Here is a 24,386-nt window from a genome sequence, read left to right as displayed (position 1 = left end):
CTATCAAGAAGCTGTCAATTAACAGCTTCTCTTTGTAAATAAATAATTTATAAAAACTCTTGTTAAAAATAAAAAAGTCTTCGATTTTCTGTATATGTAACGTTGCATACATGAAGTAAATGACGTACTCTTAAAAGTTTGTCCCAAACTGTATCAGTCCAGGTACCACTCGTCTGCTATTAAAGCCAACCAGTACACAACCCATCTGGCTCTAATTGCCACACATGGACGCAAGCATAGCTAACCAACAAGCTTTTATCAATTTGTGTATAAGGTTTATAGGTTAAAAGTTAAATTAATAGACGTAATTACAATTCCTACATTGTTATCTATATCACATGATTAAGAAAATCATGTTACGTATTACAGCACAGTTGAAATAAGGGCATTTAAGATGTGTGTATTTAAAGGATTAGCGAGGATAGATATAACATAGTTTAAGCTATCTCTACACATGTTAATAAGTTGAATGGAGGTATTAAAAGGGGTTTAAGCTAACCATGCTATGTATTCACTTGAAATGCAGTTCAAATGAATAATGGTTTTTACGTAGAAGTTTATAAACATAGATTAATAATGATCTGTACGATGTACTGCAAGTTTACAGAATATCATGTGACCTGATATTTATACATAGAGAATAGAATATATAGAGAGGAATTTACTAGAGAAAAGTGTGAAACGGCCATTTTGTTGTACTGTTTCCATACTGCAGGTGTACTTCACATATTTATGCTATATAACCTGTTGGGCCCTGGAATATCATTTTATAGAAAATCTAAAATTATTGTTAAAAGAAAACCAAATTATTTTCCTGATTTAAAATGCGTTCCCAACTTAGAACAAGTTCTTGATAATAAGAACGCGTTAACGATTTTAACAGTTCTTTTCAAGCAATTCCCGTTCCGTTCCGTTCCGTTCTTTTACTAATCGTTCCAATATTTTTAAGAACGCGTTCTAAGCGTTCGTTTTTTTTTCGGAACGATGGGATCGTTCTTGATCGTTCCGTTCGTTCTCGGCAAAGAGCGATCGTTCCACCGTTAACGCGCCCAGCCCTACATGCACACACAACCTATAGGCGGTAAAACAGGACAGTACACCAAGTGAACCATCTCCTCTAAAGGAGATTTATGTAGTCCTCTGTCCTGCGTCCTATACGTCCTCAGTCCATATTGTACGTTTTTAACAGTGCGTCCATACTCCATATACATTATGTTAAGAAACGATTTGATACATGTTTCATTGTAAATTTATTTTTGTTTTGTTTAATACAATACAATACAATGAAGCAAAGGAAATAAAAAGATTAATGTTATACATTCACCTATATTATGGCAATCTTTTAGAGGATCGATAATTAAGATAAAATGTTTTTTTCTTCATTCAGAAATTGAATCCAAAAATATTCATAATATTGAACAAAGTTAGAACAAAATTGCAGATTATTAAATCAAATTACAGGAATTTAAACGGAAAAGTAATATAGTACGGATATAAAGCAAAGGACGGAATAATAAAATTGGACGGAATAATAAAATTGGACGGACTGATTATATTATTGGACGGAATTGTTATTTATAATCTAAAGAAGTAAACTGTTACAGTCTGTATAAATGCGCCAAACTGTTTACATTTTGTGTGGAAGAAATTGTACATAATCAGGCTAGCTGCAGATATAATTCCGCGAAACATAATTGCTGGAAATACAATTATGTATGTCTGTAAATTAGATTTAGGGCGGCTATTATAGAGTTTAAACATGTTATTTGGATGGTGGTAAGAAACTGAAAGTCAATAAGTTTTTTTGTCGTGTAACCACGATTCCAAAAATCATATTTCCAGCAATTCTATCTGCAGCCAAAAAAAAATAAGGTCTATCTAAATGCAATTCTCTGCTGTTAAAAAAGCTTATTATCAAAAGAGAAGTTTCAATTTTTAAAACATAATGTATGGAACAGTGGCGTTAAAAAACATCAATTTTTTGGACGTAGAAATAGTTGGAGCTAAGCAAGTAAAGTCTGTTACTTTGTTATTCCAAATACACTGATCAAATAAATACTTTCATACACGATTAAATACTAATAGATTAAAATGGATTTTTTTAATTTGATGGATTTTGAATGACAGATTAAATGACGGAGCTAAAAAACGATTTGAAAAACCGAAAATTTCCTTAAAATATCATTTCGAAAATTAGAGAAGTTCATGAACATTGAACAGGAAATATTCTGAAAATATTATTTCAAATTGATCCGATAGTAAAATAAAAGAAAAAACATTTAATAATATTCTTAGAACGATTAAAATACATATATACAGTAAACGGCGTCAAACCTTATAGAAATCCAACGTATGGACCCGCTACGTATAGCAACATGGCGTATTTTCCGGGAGAACATTTATTATATTTTTGAAAAATTAAACGTTTTTGTAAAATATTGTAGCTTATCATTATCATTATCATAATTTCTATTTTTTTAACATAACCTAGACATTAAAGGAGCAAAATAGTTTAATACGTACATTTTAGGTTTGGAAACAATTCTTAAAAGTATAAAAAAAGTTCTCCAGTAATGCTGATATGATTTCATAAAATTTCGTTTTACCATTTAAATAAAAGGATTTTATGAAAATTATATTTACTTTACACTGATAATTTAATTTTTCAAAAATATAAAAAATGTTCTCCCGGAAAATACGCCATGTTGCTATACGTAGCGGGTCCATACGTTGGATTTTATAAAATGGAGTACCGTCTGCAAAGCATGTATAATCATATGGTAGGGCGAACCGCGTCAGTTGTCTCTCCCTTCTATTCCTTACTCCCTGGTTTGACGCCACAGTAAACATTATTAAAATAATAAGTTAAAGTCCTCTTTTAGTTAAAATTTAAACAATACATAAACGTAAAAACATTTTCCTCTTTCGCACAAAAAAATCTCTTTAATGTTTTTGCTTTTTATCCTCAATATTGAACCCACAATTTTGAACATTTTTTATCTTAGCCGGACAAAAATATTTCTTTTAATTTTATTAAGGAACTTTAAAAATTAAGCATTTTGCGACTTTTCTGTTTCTTTTTTCTTCAAGAAGTTCTCAGTTTGCTTTTGCAACGCTAATATGTTCTGTCAATGCGAAACGGTTGAAATCATAAAAATAAAATAAAATATGAAATGAAAAAACAGAATAGGTAATTCAAACATTAAACATGGAGTTCATTAAACATGGAGTTGTTTTATTTTCTCGTAAATCCAGGGAACATACTTAGACAACCTAAATAAAATAAATAAAATAATTTAAAAATATCTAACTTTTAAAAGTAAACTTAGCTAATCATACTGAATTGTAACTTTTTTTATCATACTATCATTATCATTATTATTATTGTTTTTACTATTATTATCGTTATTATTATTATTATTATTATTATTGTTATTATTATTATTATTATTAAATTATTATTAAGACCTGGTGTATACGCCTGGTTTGAACTGCCTGCCACACCCATACCCCCAGCTGGTGAGACCAACTACAACTCCCCTATCTGCTCCACCCACTGTTTCTTCAAGAAGAACTGCAGGGCCTCCGCTATCCCCCTGACACGAATCTACTCCTCCCTGGACAATATTGATGCAACATTTTTTTTAGTTTACATTATGTCTTAACATTAGGGTTTCCAACATAATTCTGCACAATTTCGCGCAATTCTGTACAGTTTGGCGCAATTCCGTGCAACGGAATTCAGCTTCTATTCATGCTTTTACTTCATAGAGAAACTGTAATTGAAAATAAACAGTTTAAAGAAATCCAAATTATGAAATTATCAGACAAAGGTTATTGAGGGACTGTTGTACAGATTTGCATCTTTAGTAAATTAAAGGGAGTGTTCGCGAAAAATGAAAGGGGGTATAGACTTAATGCGATAAAAAAAGCGCTTTTGATCGCCACTAATCTTACTTATATCTGTTGCGTCTATAAAGAGAAAATTGTTAAAAACGACTAATCCCGAATAACTTAGCGCCCATACAAATTAAGGAAATTGCAACATATGACTTAGAGCGTAAAAAAATCAATTTAATTTCAAACAAATCATTCAGATATTCCAACCTATAGTCATCGATTATCTTTCGCCACATTTGTATATATTTTATATTATATAATATTTTTTAATTAATTTGTTTTGTTTTGAATTTGATTATTTCTCTTGTCGCTTGCGCAACTATCTAAGAATGCCGCGCACCACTCACATTTTTCGAAATCCGTTAAAACGTTTTCTAAAAAAATAAAATATTAAAAAATAAACTATATACAAATGTGGCGAAAGATAGTCGATGACTATAGGTTGTAATATCTGAATGATTTGTTTGAAATTAAATTGATTTTTTACGGTCTAAGTTGTATGTTGCAATTTTCTGGATTTGTATGGGCGCTAAGTTATTCGTTATGAGACGTCTTTAACAATTTTCTCCTGATTAGATGCAACAGATAGAAGTAAGATTAGTAGCGATCAAAAGCGCTTTTTTATCGTATTAAGCCTATACCCCCTTTATTTTTTCGCGAACACTCCCTTTAAATGCTTTTTTATTTACCTGTATTTTGTTACAAATTTCATTTATAGATTTTTTTGCGGTTATAAATGATTTAAACTTTTTAAATTGTATGTTTTTGATCTAGTTCCTCTGGTGGAGTGGATTTTGAAAAATGTCTATGTACTAAGGTCGTCATCGTCGTATATATATCTATGAAATTAAGACTACTTTCGATTTCATTTTTGATTTCTACCAAGTTTTGAAACAGCATGGATATTCACATAAACATGGAAACAATGAGAAGTTGTCAATTAACAGCTTCTTTTTGTTTTCTTGTAATTTGTATTAAAAAATCGTCTTCTTTCTATTGATATTAACGCCGACCATTGTAAGTTACCTCTAGAAGACCAGCACAGAACATTCCAGAAGATATCTTCTCTCCTCCATATACGTTATCCTGTCTGCACACTCCGGAAGGGATTACAGGTACGCTGAAATATATTTGACTAGTTAAAAACCCAGCGTTGCCCAGGGTAATCTTAGTTTCTACCGCCTACTATCCGGGTTTGATCGTAAATTACGATTTTAGCTATTTTTCCCTTTAAAAGTTGACCCACTCAACTTAGAATCTCAAAACCTAGCTAAGAACATTCCTTTGGGTCTCCCGAGTTTTTAATTTAAAAATTTGAGGCAAATCAGTCAAGGGTTATTTATTTATAATCGGACATTCAAAATAAAAAAAACAGAATTTTGATCCGAAGAAGAAAATATGAAAAAAAACTAACTAAAAACCAACCAACGACGAACGTGCTAAAACAATATTTTTTTATGGTTTGTTTTTCCATTTTTTTAAATTAAAAGCATACTTTGACAGAATACAGTTTTGAAGTATGGGAAGTTTAAAAATAGCTTTTATTCTTACCTTGCGTATTGAAGTTTGGAGATGAAATTTTTCCCGTTCAGATCCTTTATATTGATAGAAAACATGAAACTTTGCTTGAAGGAATTGTGTCTTTGTCACAAACTCTGATTTTCTAATCCCTAAACTTTGCAACCCAATGCCATAAACCTTAGATATTTCAAAATAGGTTAGATAAAATAATTCAGATATTAAATATCAAATATTAGAGGAATTAGAACTTTTGAGTTTGTGGCAAAGATCCAATTCCTTTTGAAAGGATAAGCTGAATTATCATTAAATGGGTTGTTACTATTTTACATCGTTCTGAAGTCGAACTCTCGTGTTTAGTATCCTTTATCTTGTTGCTTGATATCGATATCCAAGGTTAACGGTTCAAGTGATGATGTTAAAAAACATCGGATTGAAATGATAATAGTAGCAATTGATCATAAATAAGAATTGTTGACCAACACCTTTAGTTATACTTTTATTTTAAAGATATTCACAGCGATATCTTTTAAACCTTTGACTGATGAAGGATTCACAACGGTACCCTTTAAACCTTTGATTGATGTATAATTCACAACGGTACCCTCTAAACCTTTGATTGATCAAGGATATGGGACATATCTTTATTAATCTACTAATTGCAATCTGCTATATAATTAAGAATATCAATAGCTACGTTCTAAAAATGACAGAAAAACAAAAATTTACTTTTGAATGTTAAAAATCCGCTTTTAAAGTAAAACAGTCGATACTTTAATTTAATTAATTAAGAAACAGATTATCTGCTTTCTACTTGATGAACAGTTAATGGTCTCAAGGAGATTGCTTTCTTTCAGCGGAGGGTCACTTGAGATTACGCTTACAATCCCTTTAATAATTGTTGATCAACCTTAGTTATACTAATATTTTAAAGTGTTGTGCTTTATCGGATAAGAGGGTTATTTTGGTATATTTGGTTCAGATTATTTTATAAACCTTTTAGAAAATGTTTTGAAATTATAAAATGAATTTTCTGTCTTAAGCCATACTTGAGAGGATATCATGGTTTGATCGTGTAGGACGAGAAAGACGTAGAAATTTATAATTTTCAATTGTTCATTAATTAGATCGACCCCACCACCACTTTATACACATACATATAAACAGTTTGTTTTGAATATTCATGACAGAAACAATCTCAAGGAAAAATAATTGTCTTAAAAAAAGTCTTTGAAAAGTTAATATTTGCAAATTATCTGTTTTCAATATCATGATCTGAGTTCGTTTCCCTTTTGTCCATTTGACGACCCAATTTTTAAAACTCTTTTTTTTTCTTGTGATTTTTTAACATTTTTAATGTCGATTTTGCAGATGGTTATAATATTCGTTAGAACCGACGAGGGTCAACCCAGTCTGAAATATATTTTCAATAAAATGTGGAACTAACATCTTCTTTTTTTAGTCTACAGTGGTTTTGTGCATTACTATCACCGAATTTTAAAACTAATGAACTGTTAATGCAATTTTAAGAGAAGTATTTCCAATCTAGAACAGTAGCTTTTAAAAATGATTTGCAGCGGTTTAATAATTTTTAAAAAATCAATTCTGAAAACGTAACCACCCAAATGGATGATTTTGAACGTCGACTTTGCGCGCAAACTCAGTAATTATACATCATTGAAACTTTTTATGTGTCTCAAATTAATCCAAAAATATTTCTCTACAATACGACATTCTCAGTTCAACCACCATACATTGCCGGTCACTCCTTTTAATTGATCAACAATGTGAAAGATATGATCATCTTCTTATAATACGTTGTGAATGCTGCAGAACTCTCCAAGTCCTTTTCAATAGAAAACGACAGTTAAAAATTGCTAATTTTCAGATACAAAAACAGAGATATCAACTAGATTTTTAAATCCATCATGAGGGTCATTTTCGGTTTCTTTGAAATTTTTTCAAAATCATGGATTAAAAAAAAAGTTACATATTAATTTTCCCTGATCATAACCATTCTTCCCCCACCCTGATATCGTCACATTCTTTCCTATATCATTAAATAATAAATAAAATAGTTTTTTTCTCACAAATTTTAAGAAATGAACATGATGTAGAAGCATAACAAGTGGCAAAATAAATTGTCAGACTATTTAGCTGGAAAAAATTTAAAATTTTTAAAATAAAATATGACAATTTTTTGTTTTTATTTGGAATTTAAACCTGCGTAGGTAGTGTGTGGGCTGGGTAGACAAACAGGGCCAACATAAGGACCAAACTTTATCCCACCCTCATCTAAAGATTTTTTTTTAATTTTTAAAAGTTTTAGAATGAAAAAAAATAGTTTATGAATTTTCTTAACTATTGCAAAAATTTATTTGCAAATTTTGTCAAAATATGGTTTTTCCCAGGGATTTGTTTAAACAACTAAAAAATAAATACTTTAAAATGAGCAAAACATGTTTTTACTCACCTTGTCGTATGTGAGCAATGGCTATATCGTTATTAAGATAAGGACCAACATTGAAGTTTTCATGAAAATCAACTTTTTCAATCTGAAACTCCGCTTCTCCTGAGTCCTGAACAAAAAAATGGTTTAATCAGTGCTAATAATTATTTTATTGCAGAAGGCAAGAAATGGAGTCTTGGCCGCAAACTCTGATTTTCCATTTATTTTGCATTTATCTTAGCAACTTCATGTCACAGAGCTGAGCTATTTCAAACTATAAACTCTGCCAGATATGATGATCTAAGTTTGAAATGTTAAGGGTTTGCATCATCAGAGGTTTTCAAGATATTCTAATTAGAAAATTAGACTCAATTCCTTTCCCAGCTTTTAAACAAAATCCTGATAGTTACAAAGTCAAAAATCCATAATAAAACAAAGTTCTACTCTGATATAGTAGATTTCCAGCTTATTCCTGACAACAAAAACATCGTTGAAAGGGACTGTTAAAATTAATTTTTACAATGTTCATTAATTATTAACTACAGTTTACAGGGAAGTTAAGGGAATTTTGCTTTACCAAGGGTTCCCAAGGCCAATTTTGTCTACAAAACATCCAGAGTGCAGCGAGGGATGTTTCTTAACAAAATTGGCCGAGGGAACCCGTGGTTATTTACAATTACAAAATTGCATGCTAGACAATTTTGCTTTTATTACATTATTCTGATTATTTTTCTGACCAAAACAATTAGAAAAAAGTTTTTGTCTTTTGTTTTGAAAAATAATAATATCTTTGATCAAAGAAAAAAATTCGCATTGAAATCGAAGCAAATAACTGAAGAATCGAGAAAACAATTTTGCAATTTAATTAATTTAACTCACTTTTTTGTCGTCGTTTAACGTTTAACGACTAAAAAAATCTAAATGTCTGAAAACGATGCAAAAAACAATCTACAGGCTGTCCAATAAACATGGGAATTAAGTGAAAATTTGTAAACCACTGGTTATTGAAAGTATTGGTTTGAATTGTTTAATTAAATTATTACCTATAGTCCCAAAGACAGTGAGCAGTAGTTAAAATGTGGAAAGGTGAGATTACAACTGCTCCACAATGATGAAAAGTTACTCCTCCTGGACCACGTAGTCGGATGCTAGCCTGCAATAGGGTTTCAGATAGTTCAACTACCCATACTTGCTCCAACTATTTTTATAAATTAATTAACTGCGAACTTTGAAATAAGTTTTTTTTGAAGGTCGTCCAAGACAAATTGAATTATTTCAAAAAAATTTAATTACATTTAACCACATTAGTGTAGAAGTTATATTTTCGGTCAAGACATAGATTCCTTAGGAACGCTATTAACGCAATTGTTAGATATATACTTGCCAAGAAATAGATTCTTAAGAAACGCTCTAAATACAAGTTAGATCTATACCTGCCAAGAAATAGATTCCTAAGAAACGCTCTAAATACAAGTTAGATCTATACCAGCCAAGAAATAAATTCCTAAGAAACCCTCTAAATACAAGTTAGATCTATACCGGCCAAGAAATAGATTCCTAAGAAACGCTCTGAACACAAGTTAGATCTATACCGGCCAAGAAATAGATTCCTAAGAAACGCTCTGAACACAAGTTTGATATATCTGCCAAGGAATTGACCCGTAAGGAACACTTTGAACACAAGCTAGATGTACCTGCCAAGGAATTGATCCATGAGGAACACTCTGACCCCCAGCTACCCTCTGAATATTTTCCCTGGTTGGTAATGTGACCGGCTTCCGTCTAAAAAATAAAGGTTTTTTAGTAGCTTCTATTAAATCTAAAGGAAAGTGAATATTTCGGTTTACCTTAAACCACAGTTTTCAACTATTTGTTTATTTTCAAATCCAACCTAAAAGTAACAAAAATGTTATTTTTTCCAAAAACTTGCGTAATCTTTTTTTTGGCTTTTTTAAAAGAATTACCAACTCTTGTTGTTCTGAAGAGTTTTCCAGTCCCACAACCTCAATTATCATATCATCATCTGAAATATTAATAATAATAGTTATGATAATAATAATAATAAGAATAATAATAATAATAATGATAATAATAACAACAAAAGAGATTGTAATAATATGAATAATAACAATAATAATAATGATACTGTACCTGAGCATGTCAGCTGTATATCTTCATGATGTGAACATGAATAATCATGATTCCAAAGATCAGATTCATGACATTCATCTACATTAATTAATTACGATAATCTACAACTAAAATAATTAGAGTAAGTCAATAAAAATGATGAACAGTGGTTCTAGCCGCAATGCTAATGACCTAATTTTACATTACCACTTTTTAAATAGATTAATTCGGTTTTTTATAAAGGGATTGTAGTCTTGTGTGTATATGTGTTTGCTAGAGATTTTAAAGTGATTATCATGGATTTAAAGAGTCCTAATCAAAACGTTACCAAACCTTAATGATGTATACACAGTGTTCGCATTGTTCACGTCATAGGAGTATGAAATATAAATACCTGACGCGGCCCGCCCTACCATATGATTATACATGCTTTGTAGGCGGTACTTCATTTGAATAAGAAATATTTGTCTGATGTACAATTACTTCGTATACAATAACTAATTCTGAATATTTTTTATACAAACGGAGTACCCGCCTGCAAAGCATGATAATATATGGTATGGCGGGCCGCGTCAGTTGTATCTCCCTTCTATTTCATACTCCTTGGTTTACGTACTTTGGGGATCATAGTTTGTCTCTCGTATGAATTATTTATCTATCAGATAAGAATTTTGCGTGAGACATCTAATTACCAAACTATCAATACGACATTTGATAAATTCTTTCGTTGTTTGGCTCATTTAGGGTTTAACTGTAGATATCTAAGTCATACCTTGTGAATCGGACGAAAATATGCTAGTCTTGAAATAATACTTGAAATAATATTTCTAGTTTTTAAATTTAGTTTACCTATTGATTTTTCAGTTCCTGTACACAAGCTAGTTTCCGGTAATCGTATCCATATTGGCCAACTTCCCTCTTTCTAACAGTAGAAAACAAATTCAGTTGTTGTTAGTATATATATATATATTTCAATACAATGAAAATGACTCGTTCTTTTACAATTTTTGATTTTAACAATCTAAACATGCAGAGACGTACATAAACATGTAATTTGAAGAATGCTTGTAAAATTTAAAAAAAGTCGTCTTCATTGTATCAATATTATTGCCGGCTATGGTGTTTAAATAGAAATGAATTTCTGAAAAGCAAATAGATTAATTGGTACAATTATTTAGAAAACACGTAAAGATTTAGTACAATTAATTGTACAATTAATTGTACAATTACGTCACTGGTGACATTTAAGTTTTTATTTGATATTTGATAATGGCGATAAATGTCACATTTGACCCACATCGTCATGCAAAATTTCTTCGAAATCTCCTTTCGACCTATTGTACTTGTAGTCTAATTGGTTAAACAATTATACCAAATGCGTTCGGTTTCTTCAATTTGAATTCAATCTTGTTTTTGTTTATAATTCTACTATATTTATATTTATATTTTCTTAATACTTTTTCGTATAAAACGCAACCGGCGACATAAAGGTATAAAAGAGAAAATGCGAAATGTTATTTTTAATTGCTAAGAAAGGCAACAATTACTGTTGAATCTGTGTAGCATGCATCCTAATTTATCTACCTGATGCAATTCAGATATCTCACCCCAAGTAGAATTTCCATCATATCCTAACATTCTAAAAATTAAAAAATATTATGCTTAATAATTTAAAGGAAATGAGTTTTTGCCGCAAACTCAAAATGTATTATCCCTATATCTGTGCAACCCGATGTCGTAGACCTTTGTTATTTCAAACTATGAATATTGTTAGATCGAAAGGTCTGAGTTTGAAAATCAACAGATTTCAAAGATATAGGAATTAAGGAATTTGAGTTTGTTGCAGAAACTCAGTTCCTTTGCCCAGGTTTTCCGGGAACCCTAGCTAGCCTTTCATAAATACCAATTTAAAAAGAATGAAAGGCAAATCAAAATTACGTTTAAGATTCTGCAACAACGATTGTAATGTTTAATTTTGACGTTCATAGGTCAACATTTCTTTATTGTTGACAAACCTGTCAGATACAAAAAATCAGGCCTGATCGGTTCAGCCGTTTTGACGTTTATAGGTACAAAAAACGAGTCAAATATATAGGGTTACCCATAAAGTATGATACTTCAGCGACGACCTAAAATTTTTAATACTGAATGGTTAATTATGATCTTTTCTTTTAAAAAAGGTTTTCTAAAGTATATTAAATAATTTCATACAGAAAGAAACAGTCAACGTTATAAAAATGAATTATTTCCGTACAGTCGTCTCTGAGGTCTCATATTTGTAAAGATTATAAACTATTTTACCTGCAAAATATGTTCGCCTCATTGTTAGAAAAAAAATCTGCGCAAACAGTTCCCCATATTCCCTAAATACACAATTAAATATTTATAAATAGAAAATTATTATATTTATTAGTTTTATATTTTGTAAATTTTGTGTAGAGTGGAAGTACTTGTTAATTAAACCATATAAAAGGGACAGTGCATGAAACGTAATTAAACCATATAAAAGGGACAGTGCATGAAACATAATTAAACCATATAAAAGGGACAGTGCATGAAACGTAATTAAACCATATAAAAGTGCATGAAACATGATTTTAAGCAACCCTCCATACGAAGATAGCAATGCCAGATTCACAAAGCGCGGTACCCTTGACATCTTTCTCTGATCAATAATGTAGAAAATATTGTAGATTTTCTATGTTTGATTCTGATATATCTGTTTTCCTGCAGAAGAAATGTGTAGAAACTAGAAAGTGACTATTGTTAAGAAACAACGATTGAACATTTAAAAAGTATAAACATTGATATATATAATTCATATTTAATCAGACAAACCATTTAACGGTAACGTTGTAAATCGGGCCTTGTCATCTTTGCATGGAGGGTCACTTACGCTTACCAGTCCCTTTAATTAAAATATGATTTATAATTAACTTACAATACGTGTACAGTGGAATAATTTTTTATCCAAATACTGTATATTTGATGAACTGATTTTATTATACAAATATCGAATACATTATATTTAAAATCAATGGAGAGGGGAGGGGGGGGGGGGGAGTTTAAATTTACCCGGTTTCACGTCAAACTGCATCAAAGTGAAACTTTAGATTGAAATATTATATGTTTTCAATCATGGCTCCATAAATTGCTTTAAATTTCTAATTCAAGCGTAACAAACCAATTTTTATATCAAATACTTATTTTTGATAGTTAGGTACTCGGGCCGGTTAAGAAAACTATCGTCGGAAAAATGTTAAAAACATATGCCCCTCACTTTAGGCTCAAAGCGGGGCTTTTATACATACTGCCTGAGTCCTCAGGCATATTGCCTGAATGCCTTGTTTTACTTTTACTGGACTAAATCTATATTTAGACCTACTTCCGGTCATTGGATTTCGACTTTTATGGCTCTTTGGAAACCCTGGAGTTAAAAGAAGCAGATTACAAAATTTTTGCGAGGAAATTTTGCATAGATTTAGCACAGTTGCCTTTAAAGAAAATTTTCACATTTTAAGTTTTCCATAAATACAAATTTTGTTCTGCATATTTGAATTCGCCGTGTCTAGTGCTTCTCAAAAAAGTTTTGCTCATTTTTTGCTTAATAGCTTAATATTGCAATACAAAATTGAAATTTCGAAAATTTGCAATTTTCTTCTTTCAGATTAGCAAAGTAGAGTCCAAGGGTTTTTATAAATGTATTTGTATCAAAATAAGGAAATAGAGGTGGGGGGGGGGGTCCAGACGTCAGCCTGAATAGGTTTTTTCAACCTTCTTCTCCCCTATTTATTTCAAGGCTATAGAAATGTGAGACAATATTTCAATCCGTTCAAGTTATTTTGAACAAAAACTAACAAGTAAACATCCAAACAAAAATAACATGCAAAGCAGTTTAAAAAAAACAGTGTTGCACACAAAGGATGAGACTGTAAAGACGACCTGAAACTTTCAAAATGATAGATTAAGTTTTCTGTTTTTAATATATTGTTAATTTAATGATTTGGCAAGAAAAGAATCAAGTCTACAATTGCAAGGAATCATGAATATAAGAAAACAGACAGTATGACTCGATGAGTTCTATACAATCTTTTCTCCAGTCTCATTCTTTCTGGGTAACCCCGTAATGAAACGGCTATTCTATAGATGAAGACGATTATTAAAAAAAATTGACATTTCCGACATTTGCGCAGTGTACATTCTAACCTTGTGCCTGATTTCCAGTCTACCAGAGTTAAATGATTCCCCTCCAACCAGACGAACCTGTTCAAAATATAGATCAAAATCATCAACACAAGTATTGCAAATCTGGCAAACTTAAATAAAAAATCCCCCAGTTTATCTAAAGATTGTAATGACAAGAATCAATTTGTACGCAAATAATAGTAACATTGTGAGAGTGATGGTAGGTAACCTATCCTATTATGATAATATCGGTACAAGGATCATAATATTCGGTATAGAGATCATAATGGTCGTTAAAAATATCATGAAAATCGAGATAAAGATCATAATATTCGGGTTAAGGATCGAAATTCGGGATAAAGATAAAACATTTTGGTAAAAGATCACGATAATCTGTAAAAAGATCATGACAATCTGTAAAAAGATCATGCCAATCTGTATACAGATCTAAATATTCGTTATAAAGATCATGTTAATCGGTATACAGATAATAATATTCGGTATAAATATCATAATAATCGATAAAAAATATCAACAAAATCGGTATCAAGATTATCCTATTGTATAAAGATTATAATATTCAGTATAATGATTATGATATTTGTTAAAAATATCATGATATTCAGAGAAAGGATTATGATATTCGGTATAAAGATCAGAACGATCGGTAAAAAGGATCATAAAAGTCGGTGTAACGATATCATTTAAATGGGTATAAAGATCCTGTTATTAAGTAAAACTATCTTGATATTCAATAAACTGATCATACTATTTTGTAAAATGATCATTGATCATTAACCTGAGTTGGTGAATTGCAGTGTAAAGGATCCTCATCAGATCCATCCTTACAGTTTCCTTTTCCAGATATACCATCACATAGATTATCTAGACATATGGATATCATCCATAGACTGTCTAGATATTTAGATATACCCACATAGATTATCTAGAGACATATAGATATACAATCACATAGATTATCCAGATATATAGATATACCATCACATAGATTATCTAGATATATAGATATCATCCATTGATTATCTAGATATTTAGACATACCATCACATAGATTATCTAGACATATAGATATACCATCACATAGATTATCTAGACATATAGATATACCATCACATAGATTATCTAATATCTAGATATATAGATATCATCCATTGATTATCTAGATATTTAGACATACCATCACATAGATTATCTATACATATAGATATACCATCACATAGATTATCCAGACATATAAATATACCATCACATAGATTATCTAGAGACATATAGATATTATCCATTGATTATCTAGATATTTAGACATACCATCACATAGATTATCTAGATATATAGATATACCATCACATAGATTATCTAGATATATAAATATGCCATTCATAGATTATTTAGATATATAGAGTATTCATATATCATCACATAGATTCTCTGTTTATTAGTAAACAGTTGTTGTTTTATTAGAAGTCTTCCAAAATTTAAACGAAAACTTTTTTAAAATGTTATGGAAAATAATGTTCCGTACAATTCTAACCTATGTTGATGCACTCTCCGTTTGAACAATGGAATTGATCGTCGTCACAAACTTTAGCAGTCTCCCTAGTAAATATAGCTCGTTAAATATTCATCACTTTCAGATTTATCTATTAGCAGCTAGATAGATGATTGATTGATAAACATTCAAAGAATTGATGACAAATGTGCTCTAAAAACTTTTTTTAGTTACGTGTTATTTTTACTATCTATTTATTGAAAATTTTTAATCTTCAGATAGAAGGATATCGCTTATTATTGTGATATACTTTGTATCTAACAACGTTGTAAATTTTTTATGGAATTGACGCTTGAAATAACTTTAAAGTCAAAACCAAATATGTCTGATAAAGATACCTGCAGACTAGGCCGACTGCTTGGTCCGGGGAGCAATCTGGTTGCTTTTTTTCATACATACATTCAGATATAGAACTCTCATTACCTGTATTATACATACATTCAGATATAGAACTCTCATTACCTATATTATACATACATTCAGATATAGAACTCTCATTACCTGTATTATACATACATACAGATATAGAACTCTCATTACCTGTATTATAAATACATTCAGATATAGAACTCTCATAACCTTTATTACGCACAAATATATAGAACTCTCATAACCTATATTATACATACAGATATAGAACTGTCATAACCTATATTATGCACAAATATATAGAACTCTCATAATTTATATTATACATACAGATATAGAACTGTCAAAACCTATATTATGCACAAATATAGAGAACTCTCATAACCTATATTATGCACAAATATAGAGAACTCTCATAATCTATATTATACATACAGATATAGAACTCTCATAACCTATATTATGCACAAATATAGATAACTCTCATAACCTATATTATGCACAAAAATATAGAACTCTCATAATCTATATTATACATACAGATATAGAACTCTCATAACCTATATTATGCACAAATATAGAGAACTCTCATAACCTATATTATGCAATATATAGAACTGTCATAACCTATATTATGCACAAATATAAAGAACTCTCATAATCTATATTATACATACAGATTTAGAACTCTCATAACCTATATTATACATTCAAATATAGAACTCTTATTACCTATATTATTCATTCATATATAGAACTCTCATAACCTATATTATACATACAGATAAACTCTCATTAACTTTATTATTCACACATTCAAAACAAACTTTCATTCTACATTTTAAACACATTTAGATATAGAACTCTCGTTTATCATTTTACCTTGATTTTTTTTTGACTTTTTCCAAAATAGCGGTTCAAGTACAATTACATATATTTACAGGAACATTGAATAGATATAAAAAGTACTATTTGATTGATGGTACAAACTATACAATACAAGACAAAAAAAACATTTAATTTCTGTATTAATACCAGTTACAATAACAATAACAAGCTAGGGACGGAGTTAAATAGATTAAAGTCAGATCACGCGCTAAACTACCTAATATCCTATGCCCCCCCCCCCGGTCCAAATCTTTAATCGACGGCTCAAAGTCAACGATTCATGAAGATTTGAATCCGGGATTCAGGATTTAAACCGACTGCAGGAAGTTCAGCGACCTCTCTTATTCATTAAATTCTGGCTGAGGACATAAATAAATTCCTGTTTTTTTTTGAGACGATCTGATAGAAAAAAAGAAATATTCCTGATAAAAATGACCTGAGCATTGTAAACCCTGGAGTAGAATGGTTGTATCACCCTCAACTCCACCCCGGGGAATTATCTAAACAAAAAATGTATTTTTTAAATTTCTTCTGTATGGTTTTAGATACGAAGCGAAACAAATAAAATTACATTTTCAAGACATGATGAGTTCTGTACACTAAAAATTCGATAATTCATTTGAAGTACTCGACTAACTTTCAGGCTGTTAGAGCTAGTTGTACTATACAGCATGCATAGGTACTATAAACGGCAAAACGGTACAGTACATAAAATAAATACATCTCTTGCTCCTGTACAGTACATAAAATAAACCATTCCCTTTCTCTAGAATCAATGTGCCTTGTACGCAAATCAAAACATTATCTAAAAATACATCTCTAGCTCCTGGGGACAGAGCACTGAAGTAAGAATAGATTAGACGAGATTAGACATTTTTTTTCTCCGAAATTGGCAACGCTCAATGTCATTTTTATATCATATGTCAATGTACGTACGGTGTTAAAATATATATTAAAGTTGTCACAACACTTCAGTTACTGGAAATTTGATATTTTAAAATTTTTTTTTTAATATTCGAATATTCATGAATGTTAGATTTTAAATTCTGAAAACTCAATTGTTTGAAACTTTGTTTTTTCAAATATTTTATAAAACATTACCTTCTCTACCCCTAAATTATATCCCAGCTGTTTACAAACAATCTCCCCTTCTCTAGGCGTAAATCCATCATCACAGACTGCTCCCCATTCACCAAACATTCTCACCTATAAAATTTCATTTTAAATTGATCCCCGAGTCTTTAAACGTAATTTCAAGTTACCCGCCATTTTTAAAATCGACATTTTTTCTTAGGCAATTTTTTCAAATACGACCGGCCATAAACCTTTACTTGGGATTATGGAAGATACTACAAAAAAATGGCCCCAACGGTTCATCCGTTTTGACGTTTATTGGATATAAACAACGAAAAAACAAACAAAAATCCCAAAATATAACAAAAAAAATATATACGATTAAGGATTCCAAACAAATTATTAATAATAACAACGTTAAAATTTTTAACAGAGGTCTAGCATTACCAGAAAATAAGCTCAATCTCTGGTCGTATTGTACAACCAAATTAAAGAAAAACATCCATAAAATAATATATACTGCAGTTTCTAGGATGAATATAAGTATTGCTACATGCTACAACAAAAACAATAAATATAACATTGTTAAAAAGCTTTTTAATAAAGAGAAAAGCCGGGTTTTAATTTAAGAAATGTCTTTTACCTCAACCAAATCCATGTTAAGCTTTTTAATTCTTCTTAGCCGGAGCCCTGAAAGCATTAAAAAACTTTGGTATAGCTGGAGCTTTGTTTTGATGGATATTCATAATCCTGAGCTTGATATTCATTAGGGGCACTTTTGATTTGAGAATCTATAAATAACTATATCTTTCTATATCTTCATTTTAGTTATACCTCCCCTATTCAAAGCTTCCTTTAACCCCTGATAGGGTACAATTACAATGCGGGATATCGATTTAATTAATTTGCAGATTAGCAAAAGATTGAGATTAAGCTTTGATCTCTGTATCCATAATACAAGAGAACTAGAGCGCTTTAGTAAATAAAAGACCTCTCTTAGGTACCACGACTCTCAAATCTAAAATTTTGATGAATACCAAACAGAGGTCTGTACTACATAAATAGATTAAGAGTTATATAACAGTTCAAAGTTCACACTTTGAACCATGATGAGAGCAGTATAATACCGAAAATAGTTTTTTTTTTGGAAAACCCCAAAACTTTGGCAGGATGCCGACATGCTTGATTGAGATGGCAATAAAAATAAGTAGTGTGAAATTCACTGTATTAAGGTTTACACCACACAACTGCTATCATGTTTACTGAAGTATTTAAAACCAAAACTCGAGACTGAATGTCGTCTTCCTATTCTATAGTTTTTGGTGTCTCGCTGCTTGATTCACCTTGAATTGGGGCATTGTTGTTAACTCCCCGCCTGATTTTCTCAGTAGCGTTCAATGCATAGTAATTCCATCCTTTCTTCTCAACTAAATAACACATTTAGAAAACTATATAAGATTATTATAGAAACTGAAAGTGTAAGTTCAAGTGACTTTACATGCAACGATGGCCATACCTGATTTAAAACAGTACCCTCCCTTAAAAGCTCGGTTAGATCTAGTATGATACCCAAGTTTTTGCTTATTTCACTTTTGCTTTTCTAGTGCAGGAAAACAATAAGAAATTATTAGAAATGAACACGTGTATAGTCCTAGAGAAACTACAATATATTTCACATAATTGATCAGATGAAGATTTCGAGGGTACCACGGGTTGGGAATCAGACATTGCTATCTTCGCATGTATTCAAATATTTTCTTCATATTTGTAAAATCAAAACATGAGAAGCTTTTCTTTTGAAGTACTTGATATATCTTAAATTACCTATACTATCAATTTGACCGTTTCTATATAGATTTCCCAGAATACATTTTGCAGGTCTATCATCAGTCCCAGGTCTGGAACATAATTCAAATAGATTTTTGGAGGAGTTTGTCTTGTCGGTGGAGTGTTTAGAGTTGGAATTGTCGGTGGAGTTCTCAGACTTGGTTTTGTCGGTGGAGTGTTTAGAGTTGGGGTTGTCGGTGGAGTGCTTAGACTTGGTCTTGTCGGTGGAGTGTTTAGAGTTGGTCTTGTTGGTGGAGTGTTTAAAGTAATTACAGTTAATCTTGTTGGTGGAGTGCTTAAAGTATTTACAGTTAATCTTGTTGGTGGAGTGCTTAAAGTAATTAAAATTAATCTTGTTGGTGGAGTGTTTAAAGTATTTACAGTTAATCTTGTTGGTGAAGTGCTTAAAATAATTACAGTTAATCTTGTTGGTGGAGTGTTTATTGTATTTACAGTTAATCTTGTTGGTGGAGTGTTTAAAGTATTTACAGTAGGTCTAATCGGTGGAGTGTTAAGAGTTTATGGAGTGGGTTTTGTCTGTTTTTGGAGTGGGTTTTATCTGTTTTAGGACTGGTTATTGTCTGTTTGTGGAGTGGGTTTTGTCTGTTTGTTGAGTGATTCTTGTCTAAACTCTAAACGTGCAGTTTTTAAAAGGGTTTGTGTCTGTTTGTGAAGCGATTGGAGTATTTTTTTTATAAAAATAAGATTTTTCGATTTTTAACTTTAAGAAGTTTTGTAAATCTCAAAGAGGTTGTTATGAGTTATTAGTTATAATCGGACAAACGAACCAACAGACAAATAGAAGTTACAACTTTATACATATAGATATATATGTATAATTTGAGATGTTTAAAAATTAAATTACAATGGGGTGGAGTGGATTATAATTTTACGTGTAATTTCAGATTTTTTTTTAAGGCGGGGGGGGGGTTACCTATGCGTAAAAGAGCTGCATGGACCAGTACTGTCAGATTTCTTGTATAAGCATAGCCGAGCGCACTCCTCTTCTGTGGCCTTAATTATAAAGTATATCATATCTTTCTTTATTTATTACTAGCTAAAGTGCCTGGCGTTGCCCGTGAAATTTAAAAACAATTCTGAATTAGATTAGAATTTTGATGAAAAAAATATTTGGAATAACTTACATTTAAACATTTATATTTAAATAAAAATATGAGCGAAGAGCTTTATTATATAGATTTCTGCCATTTTATACTTGTCTTTCCTTCAGAAATCTGTGAATTTAGTCCTCAAAAAACAACGACTAGGGAAATAATCCATTTTCGTGAATGAAAGTTTAGAAAAAAAAGAAGATTGATGCAACATTTTCTAAATTTGTCAGAGTCCCTGTGCTTCTTGGCAAAGTAGTTTTCCATTAATAAATCAAAAATGACATCTTAGTTAAGACGTGTTTTTTAAATCCTGAAAACTATATTTAAATAAAATTATAATTAATTAAACAAAAAGGTTTTGAGAAAATTATCGACTTAATAAGCTAAATATAGTGTTTAATTTTACTAAAAATATTTTCATTCTTTATTATTTTTTTTTCTTTTAGAAAAAAGCATAAATTTGATGAAAAATGTTCAGTTCCGACTCGTTTAAAGAAATAAAGAACAATTTTTAAATGTTTAAAGAAATTTATAAAATCAAAACAATTCTTTTTAAAGTGTTATTCTAATAACTTAAAAAGCTAAGTATTAAACACTAATTAACAAAGAAAAGATTTGATCAAAAGAAAGAACTAAGAACAAATTTCATTTAAAAGGACTGTAAGCATAATTTCAAGTGACTCTCCATGCAAAGATGGAATGCCGATTCACAAGGGTACCATTGAAAGATTTGTCTGATCAAGTATGAATTAGATTTCAATGTTTAAAATTTTGAAAATTGGTTATTTTTAATTATGGTTTTTACACAAAAGTGAATTGCGCACATTTCTACTGCAGAAAAACATGTATTGAAATAATCAGCAATAAACCTAGAAAAACAACAATATCTTCATGCACAATATTAATAATAATATAGGGTTACTTAAAATTAAGCTTACAGTCCCTTTAACCGCGGATCTTCACTTTTTAGAGGAGGGGAACCTGCTGATAGGGTTATAAATAGATTTAAGATAATAAAAAGATTTGAAGTACGAGAATCTAAATATATCAGAGATTTTATGACTGAACTCAGAGGAATGAACAGAAAAAAATAGTTTTTATTTGATTGTTAACTGTAATTCAGTATGTTTTTAAAAGAAGAGTTTTTTATGTTCAATTCTTTAAAAGCTTTAAATACCCCTCCTTAAACAATCCGTTTCCCCCCCCCTCCCCCTCCCCCGGCCCCGGACTTACGCAAAAGTTCGTTAATTAGATCGACCCCCACCCCCACTCTATATATAAGCACACATCTACACAGTTTGTTTTTAATCTTTGTGAAGAAACAATCTCAAGGAATAATAATTGTCTTAAAACATTTTTTTAAAAAGTGAATATTTGCAAATTATCTTTTTCCCATCTCATAATCTGAGTTTGTTTCCCTTATGTCCATTTGACAGCCCAAATTTTTATTTTGAATACTCTTTTTTGTTTGTTTATCTTCTTGTGGTTTTTAACATTTTTTTTTTTTTTTTTTTTATCAATTTTGATGGTTATTATATCGTTAGAACTGACGAGGGTCAACCCAGACCGAAATATATTTTCAATAAAAGTGGAACTAACATCTACTTTTTTACTCTACAGAGGTTTGGTCCATCACCATCACCGAGTTTTTAAATCTAATAAGATTTGACCTTTGATCAATCCTTAAAAGAGTTTTTACCTGAATGGATTTCTCCTGTTCTGCTCCTGTTTCTAACTTATAACCTTCATCCTGGAATAGATAGCACACGTTAAACTAACTATACATCCTGTACTGCCCCGCCTGGTACACTAACTTATACAGTGGCAGACATACGGCAGGGGGCAATATAGTTGGCCTAGCTCTGTAGGCAGGGCTAGCTGGTGCAACTAGGTCAGATCTGGTTAAATTTACATTCACTGAAACGGAAATGTTGATCTCTCATTTATAATCCGTCAGAAATAGCATAAGTGACTTTATGTACTTAATTATTCAACATTATAGCCCAACAAACAAGTATGAAATGAAAAATTCGAAAAATCTACATTTAATGTTTGAAAATAGATTCTAACGTTAGACTCATTGGATTCTTAACAGACCTCTGGTTTATCGTGAACAGGTTTTTAAATCTGCTAATAAATAGAATTATGATTGTCATCTTCGCCTTTTCTTTTAATAAGAAATACCACTGAGGATTTAGTATGTGTAACTGACAAATCTCTGAAAACGCAAAAACGCCAATCATTCTGAAGAAGGACAACCTCTTGTGATTATACAATTCCAGACTAGGTCAGGTTATGATAGATAGATATTCCGAAGACTTTCCGTTTTAGAAGGTGGAGGGGGGGGGAGGGGAGGGGGCTCACACTTTAAAAAAAAAGAGAGCGTGTATTCCAATTTAATCTGGAGACCCCTGTAACATGATTTCCAACCTTGATGAAGAGTGATGATAGTCGTCTACAGTTGAATTCATCCTCTCCTCCTGAACAGTCATCTGAACCATCACAAACATATCCCTGAATCGTTTAAATAGTTAAAAAACAAAAAAAACAAAAAACAATAAATCTTCCAAGATTTAAAATTTGCACTACATTTAAAGAGAGTTAAAAACCGATTCTCAAAACGAACCCACCTAAATTGATGATTTTAACGTCGACTTTGCGCTCAAACTTAGTAATTACAGATCTTTAAAACGTTTTATACGTCTCAAATGAGTCCTGAAAAATATCTCTAAAATACTGAAATCTCAGTTTAACCACTATACATTGCCGGTCACTTCATTAATTAAACATCGCAATATCTTTCTCTAAAAAAATAAATTAAACGATTAAAAACGATTTTGCACTGTTTGTGGATCGTTTCTGGATCGTTTTTTTGCAGATATATCTTCTGTTACGATCAAAATTTGACATAGTGTAAGAAAAGAAAGTGTTTAGAATAAAAAACATAAAACACATTTGGTTTTCTTGAAAGTAAATATATGGAAAAAGAGGGTCATAACCGATTCACTCTACACTTGAAATATTCTCATTAATATGAAAGTTTATCGTAACTCCGTTAGTCCCATTTATAGAGGAAACAAAAGTGTAAATTATTAACTTTAAAAGATGAAAACATGGATATATCATTCATTCTTAAACAAAAATAGCTTTGGAGGGAACCGTTGAATGAAGAATGAAGAAGAAAGATTGAAAAAAAAGAAAACAGACAAAAAGAAGAAATACAGAAAGAAAAGCATGAAGCGTTTTGAAAAACTATTAAGTTATAGATTTTACCTTAAAAATACAAGATCCATCGGGACATTGCCATTCTTCAGCAGGACAGCCGTCTAATAAAAACAATAATAATAATAATAATAATAATAAT

At 30.7% G+C, this 24,386-nt stretch overlaps 2 protein-coding genes across 2 annotated transcripts in view; both read right to left on the bottom strand.

The window, feature by feature from the left end:
- Positions 1-3,016: 3,016 nt before the first annotated feature.
- Positions 3,017-8,006, bottom strand: LOC111703434 (trypsin-1; the record flags this gene model as incomplete). The annotated part of the gene is made up of 7 exons (XM_023475372.1): positions 3,017-3,273; positions 3,469-3,617; positions 4,927-5,020; positions 5,452-5,495; positions 7,422-7,468; positions 7,642-7,713; positions 7,892-8,006. Coding segments are annotated over 7 exons (576 nt in total), but the record flags the coding sequence as incomplete, so codon positions are not given.
- A 275-nt stretch (positions 8,007-8,281) lies between these two features.
- LOC111703433 (neurotrypsin) overlaps positions 8,282-24,386 on the bottom strand; it is a 28,597-nt gene continuing 12,492 nt past the window's right edge. Inside the window, exons 13-34 of the mRNA XM_023475371.1 lie at positions 24,296-24,348; positions 23,453-23,536; positions 22,722-22,772; positions 20,845-20,924; positions 19,908-19,981; positions 19,427-19,510; positions 18,727-18,773; positions 18,111-18,215; positions 17,446-17,509; positions 16,091-16,175; positions 15,735-15,799; positions 14,982-15,067; positions 14,204-14,260; positions 12,299-12,360; positions 11,582-11,636; positions 10,847-10,919; positions 10,019-10,096; positions 9,832-9,890; positions 9,715-9,758; positions 9,562-9,649; positions 8,911-9,020; positions 8,282-8,339 (exon numbers count right to left, since the gene is read on the bottom strand). Of these exons, the coding sequence (XP_023331139.1) occupies positions 8,282-8,339; positions 8,911-9,020; positions 9,562-9,649; positions 9,715-9,758; positions 9,832-9,890; positions 10,019-10,096; positions 10,847-10,919; positions 11,582-11,636; positions 12,299-12,360; positions 14,204-14,260; positions 14,982-15,067; positions 15,735-15,799; positions 16,091-16,175; positions 17,446-17,509; positions 18,111-18,215; positions 18,727-18,773; positions 19,427-19,510; positions 19,908-19,981; positions 20,845-20,924; positions 22,722-22,772; positions 23,453-23,536; positions 24,296-24,348 (1,562 nt within the window). The remainder of the gene's footprint in view (positions 8,340-8,910; positions 9,021-9,561; positions 9,650-9,714; positions 9,759-9,831; positions 9,891-10,018; positions 10,097-10,846; positions 10,920-11,581; positions 11,637-12,298; positions 12,361-14,203; positions 14,261-14,981; positions 15,068-15,734; positions 15,800-16,090; positions 16,176-17,445; positions 17,510-18,110; positions 18,216-18,726; positions 18,774-19,426; positions 19,511-19,907; positions 19,982-20,844; positions 20,925-22,721; positions 22,773-23,452; positions 23,537-24,295; positions 24,349-24,386) is intronic.

Source organism: Eurytemora carolleeae, unplaced genomic scaffold, assembly GCF_000591075.1.
Source record: "Eurytemora carolleeae unplaced genomic scaffold, Eaff_2.0 scaffold512, whole genome shotgun sequence".
Lineage (NCBI taxonomy): Eukaryota > Metazoa > Arthropoda > Copepoda > Calanoida > Temoridae > Eurytemora > Eurytemora carolleeae.
Note: the sequence above shows the minus strand (reverse complement) of the source record. Positions and strands in the feature narration are given on the sequence as shown.